This window comes from Salmo salar, chromosome ssa13 (assembly GCF_905237065.1).
Source record: "Salmo salar chromosome ssa13, Ssal_v3.1, whole genome shotgun sequence".
Taxonomy (NCBI): Eukaryota; Metazoa; Chordata; class Actinopteri; order Salmoniformes; family Salmonidae; genus Salmo; species Salmo salar.
The window spans coordinates 105751461-105773289 of NC_059454.1; the positions used below are offsets into that span (position 1 = coordinate 105751461).

Genomic DNA, 21829 nt, shown 5'->3' on the forward strand with positions numbered 1-21829 from the left:
TCTGTAAGGACTTTTACCATGGTCCTACATAATGCTGACAGCTCTGTAATGACTTTTACCATGGTCCTACAAAATACTGACAGCTCTATCTGTAATGACTTTTACCATGGTCCTACAGAATACTGACAGCTCTGTAAAGACTTTTACCATGGTCCTACAGAATACTGACAGCTCTGTAATGACTTTTACCATGGTCCTACAGAATACTGACAGCTCTATCTGTAAAGACTTTTACCATGGTCCTACAGAATACTGACAGCTCTGTAATGACTTTTACCATGGTCCTACAGAATACTGACAGCTCTATCTGTAAAGACTTTTACCATGGTCCTACAGAATACTGACAGCTCTGTAATGACTTTTACCATGGTCCTACAGAATACTGACAGCTCTATCTGTAATGACTTTTACCATGGTCCTACAGAATACTGACAGCTCTATCTGTAATGACTTTTACCATGTTCCTACAGAATACTGACAGCTCTGTCTGTAATGACTTTTACCATGTTCCTACAGAATACTGACAGCTCTGTAATGACTTTTACCATGGTCCTACAGAATACTGACAGCTCTGTAATGACTTTTACCATGGTCCTACAGAATACTAACAGCTCTATCTGTAAGGACTTTTACCATGGTCCTACAGAATACTGACAGCTCTATCTGTAATGACTTTTACCATGGTCCTACAGAATACTGACAGCTCTGTAATGACTTTTACCATGGTCCAACAGAATACTGACAGCTCTATCTGTAATGACTTTTACCATGGTCCAACAGAATACTGACAGCTCTGTAATGACTTTTACCATGGTCCTACAGAATACTGACAGCTCTGTAATGACTTTTACCATGGTCCTACAGAATACTGACAGCTCAATCTGTAATGACTTTTACCATGTTCCTACAGAATACTGACAGCTCTGTCTGTAATGACTTTTACCATGTTCCTACAGAATACTGACAGCTCTGTAATGACTTTTACCATGGTCCTACAGAATACTGACAGCTCTGTAATGACTTTTACAATGGTCCAACAGAATACTGACAGCTCTATCTGTAATGACTTTTACCATGGTCCAACAGAATACTGACAGCTCTATCTGTAATGACTTTTACCATGGTCCTACAGAATACTGACAGCTCTATCTGTAAAGACTTTTACCATGGTCCTACAGAATACTTACAGCTCTATCTGTAAAGACTTTTACCATGGTCCTACAGAATACTGACAGCTCTGTAATGACTTTTACCATGGTCCTACAGAATACTGACAGCTCTATCTGTAAAGACTTTTACCATGGTCCTACAGAATACTGACAGCTCTGTAAGGACTTTTACCATGGTCCTACAGAATACTGACAGCTCTATCTGTAATGACTTTTACCATGGTCCTACAGAATACTGACAGCTCTGTCTGTAATGACTTTTACCATGTTCCTACAGAATACTGACAGCTCTGTAATGACTTTTACCATGGTCCTACAGAATACTGACAGCTCTGTAATGACTTTTACCATGGTCCAACAGAATACTGACAGCTCTATCTGTAATGACTTTTACCATGGTCCAACAGAATACTGACAGCTCTGTAATGACTTTTACCATGGTCCTACAGAATACTGACAGCTCTGTAATGACTTTTACCATGGTCCTACAGAATACTGACAGCTCTATCTGTAATGACTTTTACCATGGTCCTACAGAATACTGACAGCTCTGTAATGACTTTTACCATGGTCCTACAGAATACTGACAGCTCTGTAATGACTTTTACCATGGTCCTACAGAATACTGACAGCTCTGTAATGACTTTTACCATGGTCCTACAGAATACTAACAGCTCTATCTGTAATGACTTTTACCATGGTCCAACAGAATACTGACAGCTCTATCTGTAATGACTTTTACCATGGTCCAACAGAATACTGACAGCTCTGTAATGACTTTTACCATGGTCCAACAGAATACTGACAGCTCTATCTGTAATGACTTTTACCATGGTCCAACAGAATACTGACAGCTCTGTAATGACTTTTACCATGGTCCTACAGAATACTGACAGCTCTGTAATGACTTTTACCATGGTCCAACAGAATACTGACAGCTCTATCTGTAATGACTTTTACCATGGTCCTACAGAATACTGACAGCTCTGTAATGACTTTTACCATGGTCCTACAGAATACTGACAGCTCTATCTGTAAAGACTTTTACCATGGTCCTACAGAATACTGACAGCTCTGTAAAGACTTTTACCATGGTCCTACAGAATACTAACAGCTCTATCTGTAAGGACTTTTACCATGGTCCTACAGAATACTGACAGCTCTATCTGTAATGACTTTTACCATGGTCCTACAGAATACTGACAGCTCTGTAATGACTTTTACCATGGTCCAACAGAATACTGACAGCTCTATCTGTAATGACTTTTACCATGGTCCAACAGAATACTGACAGCTCTGTAATGACTTTTACCATGGTCCTACAGAATACTGACAGCTCTGTAATGACTTTTACCATGGTCCAACAGAATACTGACAGCTCTATCTGTAATGACTTTTACCATGGTCCTACAGAATACTGACAGCTCTGTAATGACTTTTACCATGGTCCTACAGAATACTGACAGCTCTGTAATGACTTTTACCATGGTCCTACAGAATACTGACAGCTCTGTAATGACTTTTACCATGGTCCTACAGAATACTAACAGCTCTATCTGTAATGACTTTTACCATGTTCCTACAGAATACTGACAGCTCTGTAATGACTTTTACCATGGTCCTACAGAATACTGACAGCTCTGTAATGACATTTACCATGGTCCAACAGAATACTGACAGCTCTATCTGTAATGACTTTTACCATGGTCCAACAGAATACTGACAGCTCTGTAATGACTTTTACCATGGTCCAACAGAATACTGACAGCTCTATCTGTAATGACTTTTACCATGGTCCAACAGAATACTGACAGCTCTGTAATGACTTTTACCATGGTCCTACAGAATACTGACAGCTCTGTAATGACTTTTACCATGGTCCAACAGAATACTGACAGCTCTATCTGTAATGACTTTTACCATGGTCCTACAGAATACTGACAGCTCTGTAATGACTTTTACCATGGTCCTACAGAATACTGACAGCTCTATCTGTAAAGACTTTTACCATGGTCCTACAGAATACTGACAGCTCTATCTGTAATGACTTTTACCATGGTCCTACAGAATACTGACAGCTCTGTAAAGACTTTTACCATGGTCCTACAGAATACTAACAGCTCTATCTGTAAGGACTTTTACCATGGTCCTACAGAATACTGACAGCTCTATCTGTAATGACTTTTACCATGGTCCTACAGAATACTGACAGCTCTGCAATGACTTTTACCATGGTCCAACAGAATACTGACAACTCTATCTGTAATGACTTTTACCATGGTCCTACAGAATACTGACAGCTCTGTAAGGACTTTTACCATGGTCCTACAGAATACTGACAGCTCTATCTGTAATGACTTTTTCCATGGTCCTACATAATACTGACAGCTCTGTAAGGACTTTTACCATGGTCCTACAGAATACTGACAGCTCTATCTGTAATGACTTTTACCATGGTCCTACAGAATACTGACAGCTCTATCTGTAATGACTTTTACCATGGTCCTACAGAATACTGACAGCTTTGTAATGACTTTTACCATGGTCCTACAGAATACTGACAGCTCTATCTGTAAAGACTTTTACCATGGTCCTACAGAATACTGACAACTCTATCTGTAATGACTTTTACCATGGTCCTACAGAATACTGACAACTCTATCTGTAATGACTTTTACCATGGTTCTACAGAATACTGACAACTCTATCTGTAAAGACTTTTACCATGGTCCTACAGAATACTGACAGCTCTGTAATGACTTTTACCATGGTCCTACAGAATACTGACAGCTCTATCTGTAATGACTTTTACCATGGTCCTACAGAATACTGACAGCTCTGTAATGACTTTTACCATGGTCCTACAGAATACTGACAGCTCTATCTGTAAAGACTTTTACCATGGTCCTACAGAATACTGACAGCTCTATCTGTAAAGACTTTTACCATGGTCCTACAGAATACTTACAGCTCTATCTGTAAAGACTTTTACCATGGTCCTACAGAATACTAACAGCTCTGTCTGTAATGACTTTTACCATGGTCCTACAGAATACTGACAGCTCTATCTGTAATGACTTTTACCATGGTCCTACAGAATACTGACAGCTCTGTAAAGACTTTTACCATGGTCCTACAGAATACTGACAGCTCTATCTGTAAAGACTTTTACCATGGTCCTACAGAATACTGACAGCTCTGTAATCACTTTTACCATGGTCCTACAGAATACTGACAGCTCTGTCTGTAATGACTTTTACCATGGTCCTACAGAATACTGACAGCTCTGTAATGACTTTTACCATGGTCCTACAGAATACTGACAGCTCTATCTGTAAAGACTTTTACCATGGTCCTACAGAATACTGACAGCTCTATCTGTAATGACTTTTACCATGGTCCTACAGAATACTGACAGCTTTGTAATGACTTTTACCATGGTCCTACAGAATACTGACAGCTCTATCTGTATAGACTTTTACCATGGTCCTAGAGAATACTGACAACTCTATCTGTAATGACTTTTACCATGGTCCTACAGAATACTGACAGCTCTATCTGTAATGACTTTTACCATGGTCCAACAGAATACTGACATCTCTGTAATGACTTTTACCATGGTCCAACAGAATACTGACAGCTCTATCTGTAATGACTTTTACCATGGTCCAACAGAATACTGACAGCTCTGTAATGACTTTTACCATGGTCCTACAGAATACTGACAGCTCTGTAATGACTTTTACCATGGTCCTACAGAATACTGACAGCTCTATCTGTAATGACTTTTACCATGGTCCTACAGAATACTGACAGCTCTGTAATGACTTTTACCATGGTCCTACAGAATACTGACAGCTCTATCTGTAAAGACTTTTACCATGGTCCTACAGAATACTGACAGCTCTATCTGTAATGACTTTTACCATGGTCCTACAGAATACTGACAGCTCTGTAATGACTTTTACCATGGTCCTACAGAATACTGACAGCTCTATCTGTAAAGACTTTTACCATGGTCCTACAGAATACTGACAACTCTGTAAAGACTTTTACCATGGTCCTACAGAATACTGACAACTCTGTAATGACTTTTACCATGGTCCTACAGAATACTAACAGCTCTGTCTGTAATGACTTTTACCATGGTCCTACAGAATACTGACAGCTCTATCTGTAATGACTTTTACCATGGTCCTACAGAATACTAACAGCTCTATCTGTAATGACTTTTACCATGGTCCTACAGAATACTAACAGCTCTATCTGTAATGACTTTTACCATGGTCCTACAGAATACTGACAGCTCTGTAAAGACTTTTACCATGGTCCTACAGAATACTGACAGCTCTATCTGTAAAGACTTTTACCATGGTCCCACAGAATACTGACAGCTCTGTAATGACTTTTACCATGGTCCTACAGAATACTGACAGCTCTGTCTGTAATGACTTTTACCATGGTCCTACAGAATACTGACAGCTCTATCTGTAATGACTTTTACCATGGTCCTACAGAATGCTGACAGCTCTGTAATGACTTTTACCATGGTCCTACAGAATACTGACAGCTCTATCTGTAAAGACTTTTACCATGGTCCTACAGAATACTGACAGCTCTATCTGTAATGACTTTTACCATGGTCCTACAGAATACTGACAGCTTTGTAATGACTTTTACCATGGTCCTACAGAATACTGACAGCTCTATCTGTAAAGACTTTTACCATGGTCCTAGAGAATACTGACAGCTCTATCTGTAATGACTTTTACCATGGTCCTACAGAATACTGACAGCTCTGTAATGACTTTTACCATGGTCCTACAGAATACTGACAGCTCTGTCTGTAATGACTTTTACCATGGTGCTACAGAATACTGACAACTCTATCTGTAATGACTTTTACCATGGTCCTACAGAATACTGACAACTCTATCTGTAAAGACTTTTACCATGGTCCTACAGAATACTGACAGCTCTATCTGTAAAGACTTTTACCATGGTCCTACAGAATACTGACAGCTCTATCTGTAATGACTTTTACCATGGTCCTACATAATACTGACAGCTCTATCTGTAATGACTTTTACCATGGTCCTACAGAATACTGACAGCTCTGTAATGACTTTTACCCTGGTCCTACAGAATACTTACAGCTCTATCTGTAATGACTTTTACCATGGTCCTACAGAATACTGACAGCTCTATCTGTAAAGACTTTTACCATGGTCCTAGAGAATACTGACATCTCTATCTGTAATGACTTTTACCATGGTCCTAGAGAATACTGACATCTCTATCTGTAATGACTTTTACCATGGTCCTACAGAATACTGACAGCTCTATCTGTAATGACTTTTACCATGGTCCTACAGAATACTGACAGCTCTATCTGTAATGACTTTTACCATGGTCCTACAGAATACTGACAACTCTATCTGTAATGACTTTTACCATGGTCCTACAGAATACTGACAGCTCTGTAATGACTTTTACCATGGTCCTACAGAATACTAACAGCTCTATCTGTAAAGACTTTTACCATGGTCCTACATAATACTGACAGCTCTGTAAGGACTTTTACCATGGTCCTACAGAATACTGACAGCTCTATCTGTAATGACTTTTACCATGGTCCTACATAATACTGACAGCTCTGTAAGGACTTTTACCATGGTCCTACAGAATACTGACAGCTCTATCTGTAATGACTTTTACCATGGTCCTACAGAATACTGACAGCTCTGTAATGACTTTTACCATGGTCCTACAGAATACTGACAGCTCTGTAATGACTTTTACCATGGTCCTACAGAATACTGACAGCTCTGTAAAGACTTTTACCATGGTCCTACAGAATACTGACAACTCTGTAATGACTTTTACCATGGTCCTACAGAATACTAACAGCTCTGTAATGACTTTTACCATGGTCCTACAGAATACTGACAGCTCTGTAAAGACTTTTACCATGGTCCTACAGAATACTGACAGCTCTGTAATGACTTTTACCATGGTCCTACAGAATACTGACAGCTCTGTAATGACTTTTACCATGGTCCTACAGAATACTGACAGCTCTGTAAAGACTTTTACCATGGTCCTACAGAATACTGACAACTCTGTAATGACTTTTACCATGGTCCTACAGAATACTGACAGCTCTATCTGTAATGACTTTTACCATGGTCCTACAGAATACTAACAGCTCTATCTGTAATGACTTTTACCATGGTCCTACAGAATACTAACAGCTCTGTCTGTAATGACTTTTACCATGGTCCTACAGAATACTGACAGCTCTATCTGTAATGACTTTTACCATGGTCCTACAGAATACTGACAGCTCTGTAAAGACTTTTACCATGGTCCTACAGAATACTTACAGCTCTATCTGTAAAGACTTTTACCATGGGCCTACAGAATACTGACAGCTCTGTAATGACTTTTACCATGGTCCTACAGAATACTGACAACTCTATCTGTAAAGACTTTTACCATGGTCCTACAGAATACTGACAACTCTGTCTGTTGATATGCATTTCAGTCATATTACCTATATGAGTTCTCAGATAGGTTAGCTGTTTAAAACTAAATGAGAAGTCACACCAACAATTTTTTTTCCCAGCATGCTCTACTGCAGGTCGAAATTTTGGAATAGTTTTTAATATCTGTGTTTTTGCATGTACATTGAGTGTACATTGAGTGATTCATTGATCAAAAGTTATGCAAGACAAAGATAACAATTTTTCTTCTAAACTAATCCAATTATTGAATTTTGGCACCCATTACTGAAATGGTTGTTCCAGTTTAAATGGCTTAAGTAGGTTCCTTCCACTGATTTGAATACAGGTTGCAGGTGAATACACATTTCAACTGCTGGATAATCTAATGCTGGCTGGATTCCAATCGGATTACACATCACTTTGCAAGCCAGAGTAATGTGATTCACAGTTAGGGCTGCAAAATTCTGGTAAATTTCCTAGGTTTTCCAGAAGTCCTGTTTGAAAGATTACTGGATATTTTTTTTGGGGGGGGGCAAGTTAATGGAATTCTGCAACTCTACTATCTATACCTTACTCAAAAAAACTGCATTTGTTTTACTCATATGAAGTTAGTGCTGCTCACTTGAGCTATTTAACTTTCTTAACTACATATTCTTTTTAGGAAATCTGTTTCCTCAAAATGTTTGAGTAGCCAGAACTTATCCGGGTTTTACAGTGTAGAGGCCGATTCAGAGTCGAGATAAGTGTGCACAACTCAGACTTCAGTGTAAATCATCCATTGATGTCAGTAGGAAACTTGCAGGAGTATTAAAAATGCAAGAGGGAGAGAGGGAGGGAAAGCGAGGGAGGTAAGAAGGGAGAGAAATAGGTCGAAAGGGTGGAAGGGAAAGAGAGGGATATGGTGTCTCATAGAGTGTGACTGTAAGGTGCTGATTACATTCTGACACTGACAGTCCTCCTGTAGTATTCTAACACAGAATGACATTACATTCTGACACTGACAGTCCTCCTGTAGTATTCTAACTCAGAATGACATTACATTCTGACACTGACAGTCCTCCTGTAGTATTCTAACACAGAATGACATTACATTCTGACACTGACAGTCCTCCTGTAGTATTCTAACACAGAATGACATTACATTCTGACACTGACAGTCCTCCTGTAGTATTCTAACACAGAATGACATTACATTCTGACACTGACAGTCCTCCTGTAGTATTCTAACACAGAATGACATTACATTCTGACACTGACAGTCCTCCTGTAGTATTCTAACTCAGAATGACATTACATTCTGACACTGACAGTCCTCCTGTAGTATTCTAACTCAGAATGACATTACATTCTGACACTGACAGTCCTCCTGTAGTATTCTAACACAGAATGACATTACATTCTGACACTGACAGTCCTCCTGTAGTATTCTAACTCAGAATGACATTACATTCTGACACTGACAGTCCTCCTGTAGTATTCTAACTCAGAATGACATTACATTCTGACACTGACAGTCCTCCTGTAGTATTCTAACTCAGAATGACATTACATTCTGACACTGACAGTCCTCCTGTAGTATTCTAACTCAGAATGACATTACATTCTGACACTGACAGTCCTCCTGTAGTATTCTAACTCAGAATGACATTACATTCTGACACTGACAGTCCCCCTGTAGTATTCTAACTCAGAATGACATTACATTCTGACACTGACAGTCCTCCTGTAGTATTCTAACACAGAATGACATTACATTCTGACACTGACAGTCCTCCTGTAGTATTCTAACACAGAATGACATTACATTCTGACACTGACAGTCCTCCTGTAGTATTCTAACACAGAATGACATTACATTCTGACACTGACAGTCCCCCTGTAGTATTCTAACTCAGAATGACATTACATTCTGACACTGACAGTCCCCCTGTAGTATTCTAACTCAGAATGACATTACATTCTGACACTGACAGTCCTCCTGTAGTATTCTAACTCAGAATGACATTACATTCTGACACTGACAGTCCTCCTGTAGTATTCTAACTCAGAATGACATTACATTCTGACACTGACAGTCCTCCTGTAGTATTCTAACTCAGAATGACATTACATTCTGACACTGACAGTCCTCCTGTAGTATTCTAACTCAGAATTCTTCCATTGCGACTCAGGGCAGGCGAAAAGAGAACACTGGCATAGAGGTGATCATTGGGACTGTTTTAACATGAACTCCTTAACTATAACACTGAGTTAGAACTGCTAATTGGAAACAGCTCCTGTTCTGGTGGGTGAGACCTGGGGGGAGACAGACAGACAGACAGACAGACAGACAGACAGACAGACAGACAGACAGACAGACAGACAGACAGACAGACAGACAGACAGACAGACAGACAGACAGACAGACAGACAAGACAGACAGACAAGACAGACAGACAGACAGACAGACAGACAGACAGACAGACAGACAGACAGACAGACAGACAGACAGACAGACAGACAGACAGACAGACAGACACACAGAGAGAGACACAGAGAGAGAGACAGACACAGAGAGAGACAGACACAGAGAGAGAGAGACACAGAGAGAGAGAGAGAGAGAGAGAGAGAGAGAGAGAGAGAGAGGGAGACAGAGAGAGAGAGAGACAGAGAGAGAGAGACAGAGAGAGAGAGAGAGGTTGTCATAGAACCCCTACTGTGTGGGATGTTGCAGAGAGGGATGTGTGTATCAGGATGGTGACACCTTCCATAACTCAGAGATGATAGAGGCATGTGAGAGATGGTCCCCTCTCCCACCACACACCACCACCCACAGTAACCTGATTTGGGATCAGGTTGCTGTCACACTTTATTTATGCACTACATCGTACAGTGCCCTCCACTTATATTGGCACACTTGATAAATATGAGCAAAACGGTCTGTAAAAAAAATATATCTGCTGTTTATCCTCTTGGTCTTTCATTCTAAATATTCACAAAAATCTAACCTTTAATTGAAGTAAAATGATTGAAAAAAAGAAATGTGAAATAAATATTTTTCTCCAAAACATGTGCCACAATTATTGGCGTCCCTAGAAATTCTTATGAGTAAAATCTAACTGAAGTATATTCCCATTCATATTTTACGTTTTTAAGTTCACCTGAGTGATTTGGAATACTTAAGTGATAAGCCATGACTTCCTGTTTCACTGGAGTCTAATGAGGTGGCACACAGGCCAAGTTCCCATAGTTATCCATCACTATGGGAAAGATCCGAGATTACAGTAATGATGTGCGACAAAACGTTGTTGAACTGCACAAATAAGGAAATGGCTATAAGAAAACAGCTCAACGGTTGAAAATGCCCATTTCCACTATCAGGGCAATAATGAAGAAGTTTAAAGCAACAGGAGATGTTAACAATCAGCCTAGAAGAGGACGTGGGTCTATATTGACCCCACCCACAGTGAGGAGGATGGTTCGAGTGGCCAAAATATCTACAAGGATCACAGATGGAGAATTGTTGAATCTCCAAAACTGCGACCAGATGCCACATACATAACCACAAGTTGTTTGGGAGGGTTGCCTTTGCTGACATCAAACAACAAACTCAAGTAAGTGCCTACAGTTTGCCAAACGTTACTGGAAATTTCAATGGGACTGGGTTCTATGGTCAGATGAGACCAAAATATAGCTTTTTGGAAACAAACACCAGAGGTGGGTTTGGCATAGACAGAAAGATAGATATGCAGAAAAGTACCTCATCCCCACTGTGAAGTATGGTGGTGGTCGTTGATGTTGTGGGGCTGTTTTTCTTCCAAAGGCCCTGGACAACTAGTTAGGATACATAGTATCATGGACTCCATCACGTACCAGCAGATGTTAAATCAAAACCTGACTGCCTCTACTTGGAAGCTTAAACTGGGCCTTGGTTAGATCTTCCAGCAGGACAATGAACCAAAGCACACCTCAAAATCAATACAAAAACTGTTCACTGCCCACAGAATCAAGGTTTTGCCATGGCCATCCCAGTCCCCTTGACCTAAACCCCATAGAAAACCTGTGGGATGAGCTGAAGAGGAGAGTCCACAAGCTAGGACCTGGGAATCTGAAGGAGCTGGAGAGATTCTGTATGGAGGAATGGTCTCAGATCCCTTACCATGTGTTCTCCAACCTCATTATGCATTATAGGAGAGACTCAGAGCTGTTATCTTGGCAAAGGGAGGCACAAATTATTGATATTTTAGAAAAATATTTGTTTTATGTTAAGAATGTATTTTTTTCTTTCAATTATTTTACTTTCATTCAAAGTTAGATTTGTGTGAATATTTTGAAAGAAAGACCAAGAGGATAAACAATAAATATATTATGAGCCTGTTTTGCTCATATTTACCAAGGGTGGCAATATTAGTGGAGGGCACTGTACATCCATCATTCCACCCTCCCGCCATCCCTCTCTCCTTTCACTCCCTCATTGCCTCCTCCATACATTGATCTGTGTTTATGTCTTCTTCGTTTAAAGGTGCTTCATCTTACTCTCTCTACCCCTCTCCCCCCTCTCCTCTCTCTCTCTCTCCCCCCTCCCCCTCTCCTCTCTCTCCCCCCTCCCCCTCTCCTCTCTCTCTACCCCTCTCCCTCCTCTCCTCTCTCTGTCTTCATCTCTGTCCCTCACCCTCTCCTCTCTCTCTCTGCCTCATCTCTGTCCCTCACCCTCACCTCTCCCTCTCTGCCTTCATCTCTGTCCCTCCCCCTCTCCTCTCCCTCTCTGCCTCCATCTTACGCTCGCTATTTCTCTCTATTTCACCCTCTCACTTTCTCCTCTCTCTCATCCCTCTCCTCTCCCTCTCTACCTCTCCTTCCTCTCTCTGCAGTAATACAGATGTTCATACAGTAGCCTCTCTACTAAAGCTGTATCTCAGAGAGCTACCAGAACCAGTCATCCCCTTCTCCAAGTTTGATGAGTTCCTCTCCTGCACCAAACTGCTCAGCAAGGACGAGGAATCTGTAAGTACTTCCTGGGTCTAAGATTTAAGTTGTATCTGAAATGGCTTCCTATTCACTTTACTGCGTAGGGCACTACTTTGGACCAGAGCCTATGGGTCATGTCAAAAGTATTAATAGGGTGCCGTTAACCATTCATATCAGATGAATCTTCTCTCACACTACAAGACTTGCTGCTTTATGGGGGTATCAGTCCTCAACTCCCCTCAGTCACTCTCCAATCCTGTTTGTTTTCATCTTTCATTCAGCAACTTGGTATGTGTCTTAGCTGGGCTGAGCTGTGTGTGTGTGTCTTAGCTGGGCTGAGCTGTGTGTGTGTCTTAGCTGGGCTGAGCTGTGTATGTGTCTTAGCTGGGCTGAGCTGTGTATGTGTCTTAGCTGGGCTGAGCTGTGTGTGTGTGTGTCTTAGCTGGGCTGAGCTGTGTGTGTATGTGTGTTAGCTGGGCTGAGCTGTGTCTGTGTGTCTTAGCTGGGCTGAGCTGTGTCTGTGTGTCTTAGCTGGGCTGAGCTGTGTGTGTGTGTGTCTTAGCTGGGCTGAGCTGTGTGTGTGTGTCTTAGCTGGGCTGAGCTGTGTCTGTGTGTCTTAGCTGGGCTGAGCTGTGTGTGTGTCTTAGCTGGGCTGAGCTGTGTGTGTGTCTTAGCTGGGCTGAGCTGTGTGTGTGTGTCTTAGCTGGGCTGAGCTGTGTGTGTGTGTGTCTTAGCTGGGCTGAGCTGTGTGTGTGTGTCTTAGCTGGGCTGAGCTGTGTATGTGTCTTAGCTGGGCTGAGCTGTGTATGTGTCTTAGCTGGGCTGAGCTGTGTGTGTGTCTTACCTGGGCTGAGCTGTGTATGTGTCTTAGCTGGGCTGAGCTGTGTATGTGTCTTAGCTGGGCTGAGCTGTGTGTGTGTCTTACCTGGGCTGAGCTGTGTATGTGTCTTAGCTGGGCTGAGCTGTGTGTGTGTCTTACCTGGGCTGAGCTGTGTATGTGTCTTAGCTGGGCTGAGCTGTGTGTGTGTCTTACCTGGGCTGAGCTGTGTATGTGTCTTAGCTGGGCTGAGCTGTGTGTGTGTCTTACCTGGGCTGAGCTGTGTATGTGTCTTAGCTGGGCTGAGCTGTGTGTGTGTCTTACCTGGGCTGAGCTGTGTATGTGTCTTAGCTGGGCTGAGCTGTGTGTGTGTCTTACCTGGGCTGAGCTGTGTATGTGTCTTAGCTGGGCTGAGCTGTGTGTGTGTGTCTTACCTGGGCTGAGCTGTGTGTGTGTCTTAGCTGGGCTGAGCTGTGTATGTGTCTTACCTGGGCTGAGCTGTGTGTGTGTCTTAGCTGGGCTGAGCTGTGTATGTGTCTTACCTGGGCTGAGCTGTGTGTGTGTCTTAGCTGGGCTGAGCTGTGTATGTGTCTTACCTGGGCTGAGCTGAGCTGTGTCTGTGTCTTAGCTGGGCTGAGCTGTGTCTGTGTCTTAGCTGGGCTGAGCTGTGTATGTGTCTTACCTGGTCTGAGCTGTGTGTGTGTCTTAGCTGGGCTGAGCTGTGTATGTGTCTTAGCTGGGCTGAGCTGTGTGTGTGTCTTACCTGGGCTGAGCTGTGTGTGTGTCTTACCTGGGCTGAGCTGTGTGTGTGTCTTACCTGGGCTGAGCTGTGTGTGTGTCTTAGCTGGGCTGAGCTGTGTGTGTGTCTTAGCTGGGCTGAGCTGTGTGTGTGTCTTACCTGGGCTGAGCTGTGTGTGTGTCTTACCTGGGCTGAGCTGTGTGTGTGTTTGCGTATGTACGTGCGTGCTTGCATGCCCATTTGTGAATCTAACTCCAGTGTGACCTATAGGCTAGCTATCGTACCTCTTCCCTGTGGCTCAGTTGCTAGAGCATGGTGTTTGCAACGCCAGCATGGTGTGGGTTCGATTCCCACGGGGGGCCAGTACAAAAAAAAATGTATGCATTCATTACTGTAAGTCTCTCTGGATAAGAGTGTCTGCTAAATGACTAAAATGTAAATGTAAAACCCACAGCCAGTCAACCAGTCAACCCATGACCCATAGGTCATTTCACAGCAAACACAATCAAAGTCCTGAGCATGACCAACAGATTGAACTGAAGAAGCAGCACATTTTTCTCATTCTATATCTCATATTCCCACCCTGCTTTTCTTTGAATTGTTTGAAAGAAAAATTTGAAAAAATTAGATCAACTTACAACGAAATCATTTTGTTGAAATATCCAAAAGTTTTTGATGACACAGTGGACATTTTTTGTTGAGTGAGAACAGTGGCAGCCATGGAAAGTGTTGGGAAAATAATTTGGTGACATCTTGTGGTCTTAATGTGAATTACGGGGGGTGGGGGGGGCTGTTACCCCAGGGGGCTACTTACCCCCCTAGTACCCTACTTCTATAGTACATTAGGATGTACATTAGGTACAACTTGTTTATTCTCTCCCCAGGGAATGAAGGAACTGAAAAGACAAGTGGAATGTCTACCTCCAGTCAACTACAATCTGCTGCAGTACATATGCAGGTAGAGTAGTATCACTGCATTATTGTGTATTATTATATTACAGTATCACTGTATTACTGTGAAGACCAGTATAATTTTTCATAGACTGACCTGCAAAGTTTCTAGTGTTGGTGACTTTGTTGTTCCACAGTATTTAACTATCATTAAAAAGCTAACTGGGATGTTAATTGTGTTTCACCTACAGATTTTTAGATGAAGTCCAGTCCTATTCAGGTGTGAATAAAATGAGTGTCCAGAACCTGGCCACGGTCTTTGGTCCAAATATACTACGGCCAAAGATTGAAGACCCCGTAGCAATCATGGAAGGTGAGTTTATTTTCTAGCTCATCTTTATGTCTGTGGCTTTTCAGGTTGCAATTGTAAAAGAGAACCTACCTGGTTAAATAAAGTGCATTTCGATGGAAAAATGTAACTTTTTAAGTGGAAAGAACGGCATACATGATCTCAATAATTAATTAAATATTTAGTCATTTGACACCATTGTCCTTCTAGGCCTACGACACTGTGAGTATACAGTATTCTGATGCGTATGGACCTGTGAAGACATGTAACCTTTCTGGTGTTCTCAGGTACAGTGCTAGTGCAGCAGCTGATGTCTGTTCTGATTGGTCGTCACGACGTGTTGTTCCCTAGAGACGAGGACAGTCCCAAGACACTGGAGCTGGTCAATAACAACAACGAGGTGGGTGGTGTACGAGCTCGTGGGTACGAGCCCAAGCATGGTATTAAAAGCCTGGTACTAGCTAGCTAGCAACACCAAGGTTGTGGGTTCAAACAGTAGTGGAGGGGAATTCGGAATCCCGCTCTAGTGATTAGTAGCCCTGGGACTTGTAAACCCAATTGTCAGCCTTGGCCCATAAGGTTCCTTCTTGGTCTAATGGTTAAGACTTTGGGTTCTTAAGTGAAAGCTGCCCGAATCCCACCTTTTCCATATACTCAAATGTACCCACTGCACTAAGTGTAATATATTATTATCCTGTAGGTCCAGAAGAGGCTGACCCAGATTGTGCCGACGGTACAGACTACAGAACAGAACAACAATACCCAAATACCCCAGCAGAGGGTGAAACAGTGTTCTTGGGAGACCCCCGAGTCGCCTCACCGCCAGCCCCCGGTAACGTTAGACAACAACGGCTCCGGTTCTCCTCGCTCAGCCAGCCCACTTAATGGCCATGTTACCGGGCGCTTTGACCTGGCCCGCAGCCCGCCATTAACCGTTAAGAAGAACCCGGCGGTCTCCAAGGGCAGCGGCGTGGTCACCAACGGCTCGTTTAGTTGTTCCCCCTCTGGAGACGCAGCCAACCAGGAGAAGAGCCAGACTCTGCCCGGTAACACAGGTTACTATCTGCTCTGTTCTGTCAGATTTGAATTGCACTAGGTTTTGATTTGAATTGCACTAGGTTTTGATTTGAATTGCACTAGGTTTTGATTTGAATTGCAGTAGGTTTTGATTTGAATTGCACTAGGTTTTGATTTGAATTGCAGTAGGTTTTGATTTGAATTGCACTAGGTTTTGATTTGAATTGCAGTAGGTTTTGATTTGAATTGCAGTAGGTTTTGATTTGAATTGCAGTAGGTTTTGATTTGAATTGCACTAGGTTTTGATTTGAATTGCACTAGGTTTTGATTTGAATTGCATTGGGTTTTGATTTGAATTGCAGTAGGTTTTGATTTGAATTGCACTAGGTTTTGATTTGAATTGCACTAGGTTTTGATTTGAATTGCATTGGGTTTTGATTTGAATTGCAGTAGGTTTTGATTTGAATTGCACTAGGTTTTGATTTGAATTGCACTAGGTTTTGATTTGAATTGCATTGGGTTTTGATTTGAATTGCACTAGGTTTTGATTTGAATTGCACTAGGTTTTGATTTGAATTGCATTGGGTTTTGATTTGAATTGCACTAGGTTTTGATCTGAATTGCATTGGGTTTTGATTTGAATTGCATTGGGTTTTGATTTGAATTGCACTAGGTTTTGATTTGAATTGCACTAGGTTTTGATTTGAATTGCACTAGGTTCTGATTTTAATTGCACTAGGTTCTGATTTTAATTGCACTAGGTTCTGATTTTAATTGCACTAGGTTCTGATTTTAATTGCACTAAATTTAGATTTTAATTGCACTAGGTTCTGATTTTAATTGCACTAGATTTGGATTTTAATTGCACTAGGTTCTGATTTTAATTGCACTAGGTTTTGATTTTAGTTGTACTTTTATTTGACTGCACTTCCAATGTAAGGTGTCCTTGAGTATATATTATAGGATATACCTTATTGTCCCCATGGGGAAATGTGTCTTGGACAATGACAGTCCTGAAAGACACATAAAATGTATTGTTGTTATTTTTATTAATAGGAGGCATCAGCGGCCTCCAGGTCCGGCGCACCCTGAAGGGATCGGGCACCAAGATGGGCACCAGCGGGGTCCCTAATGGAGGTGTCCGCATGGGCGTGTCAAGTACCGACGTGGTGAACGGTACCCTGAATGGGCGTAATGGTCTGTGGGTGCCCAATGGCTACCCGGTCACCTTACGAGACAGCAAGTCTCGGGACTGTGGGGAGCAGACGGTGGCCCAGAACCGGCTCTCCACCTATGACAACGTCCAGCAACAACAACAACAACAGTTACAGAATCAACAACAGCCGTGTCTCAGCTCTAGCTGTGAGGACAAGCAGAGTGTGGACAGTGCTACCTGGTCCACCTCCTCCTGTGAGATCTCTCTTCCAGACAACTCCACGTCCTGCCGTTCCTCCACCACCACCTGCCCAGAACAGGACTTCTACGGTGGGCTGGGCCACTACCAGGACCCCCTGCTGCTGCTGGATGGACCTAGGGGGCTGTCTTCCCTCGATGAGCAGCCCCAGCCAGGGGGGGACGTGGAGGGGGAGCGGAGGAACGGTGGTGGAGGTAGTGGAGGGAGGGGTAGTGGAGCCACCAGCAGCAGTGATAACAGTGAGACGTTCCCTGTCAATAAAGGACCCAGTAGTCACAGTGCTCTACACAGCCTGGTGGCCAGCCTGAAACAGGAGATGCAGAAGCAGAAGACAGAGTACGAGGCCAGGATAACAAGGTAGCACCACTACCTTCTACTGTGTCATTATAATAAAACTGAGATAGACATTTATTTAATTTGAGGACAGTTCATGCATATCTTAACAAGCTCTTTCTGCAGACAGAGGATCTTTCTTCATTGTTTTTCTCGCCTCTTCTCTTTCATTGCACTGATCTGAAAGAACGGACAAGGTGAAAGCCAGCCAAGTATTTTACAATCAGTGCAGATGAAGGGAATGAGATGAAGAGAAGACTGTTTTAGAGATTTAAGGAAGAGCTTAAAGGTGTCCTCCTGTTGAAAGCGATATCCCAGTATAAATACAGTAAACACACTAAAGAGAAGAAAAAAAATGTTATGAGCAAAATTGTTTTTTTTAGACTGCAAACTTCAACGAGTAGGGCATTCAAGGAATTGGTCTAATGGGAATCCATGATCAAATAAAATACAATGTTATTTGTCACATACTCCGAAATAAAGGACTACACCGAACAGGTGTACTGTAGACCTTACCGTGAAATGCTTACTTACAAGCCCTTAATTAACCAACAATGCTGTTCAAGAAATAGAGTTAAGAAAATATTTACTAAATTAACTAAAGTAAAAAAATAAAAAGAAGTAACACAAGAAAATTACATAACAATAACGAGGTTATATACCGGTACCGAGTCAATATGCGGGGGTACAGGTTAGTCGAGGTAATTTGCAAAGTGACTATGCATAGATAATAAACAGCGAGTAGCAGCAGTGGGTAGGAGGGTCAATGTTAATAGTCCGGGTGGCCATTTGATTAATTGTTCAGCAGTCATCAATCAAATGTATTTATAAAGCCCTTCTTACATCAGCTGATGTCACAAAGTGCTTTACGGAAACCCAGCCTAAAACCCCAAACAGCAAGCAATGCAGGTGTAGAAGCACAGTGGCTAGGAAAAACTCCCTAGAAAGGCCGGAACCTAGGTAGAAACCTAGAGTGGAACCAGGCTATGAGGGGTGGCCAGTCCTCTTCTGGCTGTGCAGGGTTGAGATTATAATATGGCCAAGATGTTCAAATGTTCATAAATGACCAGCAGGGTCAGATAATAATAAGCAGTGGTGGTAGAGGGTGCAACAAGTCAGCACCTCAGCACTAAATGTCAGTTGGCTTTTCATAGCCGATCATTCAGAATATCTCTACCGCTCCTGCTGTCTCTAGACAGTTGAAAACAGCAGGTCTGGGACAGGTAGCACGTCTGGTGAACAGGTCAGGGTTCCATAGCCGCAGGCAGAACAGTTGAAACTGGAACAGCAACATGACCAGGTAGACTGGGGACAGCAAGGAGTCATCAGGCCAGGTAGTCCTGAGGCATGGTCCTAGGGCTCAGGTCCTCTGAGAGAGAGAGAGAGAGAAAGTGAGAGAGAATTAGAGAGAGCATACTTAAATTCACACAGGACACCAGATAAGGCAGGAGAAATACTCCAGATGTGACAGACTGACCCTAGCCCCCCGACACATAAACTACTGCAGCATAAATACTGGAGGCTGAGACAGGAGGGGTCAGGAGACACTGTGGCCCTGTCCGACGATACCCCCGGACAGGGCCAAACAGGCAGGATATAACCCCACCCACTTTGCCAAAGCACAGCCCCCACACCACTAGAGGGATGCCTTCAACCACCAACTTACCATCCTGAGACAAGGCCGAGTATAGCCCACAAAGATCTCCTCCACGGCACAACCCAAGGAGGGGCGCCAACCCAGACAGGAAGACCACGTCAGTGACTCAACCCACTCAAGTGATGCACCCCTCCTAGGGACGGCATGGAAGAGCACCAGTAAGCCAGTGACTCAGCCCCTGTAATAGGGTTTGAGGCAGAGAATCCCAGTGGAGAGAGGGGAACTGGCCAGGCAGAGACAGCAAGGGCGGTTCGTTGCTCCAGTGTCTTTCCGTCATGGCTTGGGGGTAGAAGCTGTTAAGGAGCCTTTTGGTCCTAGACCGCTTGCAGTGCGGTAGCAGAAAGAACAGTCTATGATTTGGGTGACTGGAGCCTTCCTCTGACACCGCCTAGTATATAGGTCCTGGTTGGCAGGAGGCTTGACCCCAGTGTTGTACTGGGCCGTATGCACTACCCTCTGTAGCGCCTTACGGTCAGATGCCGAGCAGTTGTCATACCAGGCGGTGATGCAACCGGTCAGGATGCTCTCGATGGTGCAGCTGTAGAACTGGGGACCCATGCAAAATATTTTCAGTCTCCTGAGGGGGAAAAGGTGTTGTTGTGCCTTCTTCACAATTGCCTTGGTGTGTTTGGACTGGTGTGTTTGGACCATGATAGTTTGTTGGTGAAGTAGACACCAAGGAACTTGAAACTCTCAACCCGCTCCACTTCAGCCCCATCGATGTTAATGGGGGCCTGTTCGGCCCCCCTTTTCCTATAGCCACAATCAGCTCCTTTGTCTTGCTCACATTGAGGGAGAGGTTGTTGTCCTGGCACCACACTGCCAGCTCTCTGACCTCCTCTCTATAGACTGTCTCATCATTGTCGGTGATCAGGCCTACCACTGTTGTGTCGTCAACAAACTTCATGATGGTGTTGGAGTCGTGCTTGGCCACGCAGTTGTGGGTGAACAGAGAGTACAGGAGGGGACTAAGCACGCACTCGTGAGAGGCCCCAGTGTTGAGGATCAGCGTGGCAGTTGTTGCCTACCCTCATTGTTGTTGTTGCCTACCCTTATCACCTGGGGCCGGCCCGTCAGGAAGTCCAGGATCCAGTTGCAGAGGGAGGTGTTTAGTCCCAGGGTCCTTAGCTTAGTGATGAGCTTTGTGAGTACTATGGTGTTGAACGCTGAGCTGTAGTCAATGTACAGCATTTTCACATGGGTGTTCCTTTTGTTCAAGTGGGAAAGGGCAGTGTGGAGTGCGATTGAGGTTGCGTCATCTGTAGAGCTGTTGGGGTGGTATGCGAATTGGAGTGTGTCTAGCGTTTCTGGGCATGATGGTCTTGATGTGAGTCATGACCAGCCTTTCAAAGCACTTTATGGCTACCGACGTGAGTGTTACGGGTGATAATCATTTAGGCAGGTTACCTTCGTTTTCTTGGCCACAGGGACTATGGTGGTCTGTTTGAAACATGTAGGTATTACAGACTCAGTCAGGGAGAGGTTGAAAATGTCAGTGAAGACACTTGACAGTTGGTCCGCGGATGCTTTGAGTGCACGTCCTGGTAATCCGTCTGGCCCCGCGGCTTTGTGAATATTGACCTGTTTAAAGGTCTTGCTCACATCGGGTACAGAGAGCGTGATCACAGAGTCGTCCGGAACAGCTGGTGGTATCCTGCATGCTTAAGTGTTGCTTGCCTTGAAGCGAGCATAAAAGGCAAATCAAAATAAAATAAAATCAAATGTTATTTGTCACATACACATGGTTAGCAGATGTTAATGCGAGTGTAGCGAAATGCTTGTTCTTCTACTTCCAACAGTGCAGTAATATCTAACAAGTAATCTTAACAATTCCCCAACAACTACCTAATACACACAAATCTGAAGGGGTGAATGAGAATATGTACATGTAAGTATAAGGATGAGCGATGACAGAGCGGCATAGGCAAGGTGCAATAGATGGTGTAAAATACAGTATATACATGTGATATGAGTAATGTAAGATATGTAA

The 21829-nt window shown here is 43.0% G+C and overlaps 1 protein-coding gene across 6 annotated transcripts in view; it reads left to right on the forward strand.

Annotated features, from left to right (window-relative positions):
- The window catches only part of arhgap24 (Rho GTPase activating protein 24), a 203140-nt gene that overhangs the window by 179105 nt on the left and 2206 nt on the right, over positions 1 to 21829 (forward strand). For 5 of the 6 annotated variants that reach the window (XM_014138900.2, XM_014138903.2, XM_014138904.2 and 2 more), the window contains 6 exons: positions 12526 to 12658; positions 15063 to 15136; positions 15321 to 15442; positions 15706 to 15818; positions 16119 to 16473; positions 17492 to 18206. In XM_014138900.2, the coding sequence (XP_013994375.1) occupies positions 12526 to 12658; positions 15063 to 15136; positions 15321 to 15442; positions 15706 to 15818; positions 16119 to 16473; positions 17492 to 18206 (1512 nt within the window). The remainder of the gene's footprint in view (positions 1 to 12525; positions 12659 to 15062; positions 15137 to 15320; positions 15443 to 15705; positions 15819 to 16118; positions 16474 to 17491; positions 18207 to 21829) is intronic. The other variant, XM_014138902.2, reaches the window with a different exon arrangement.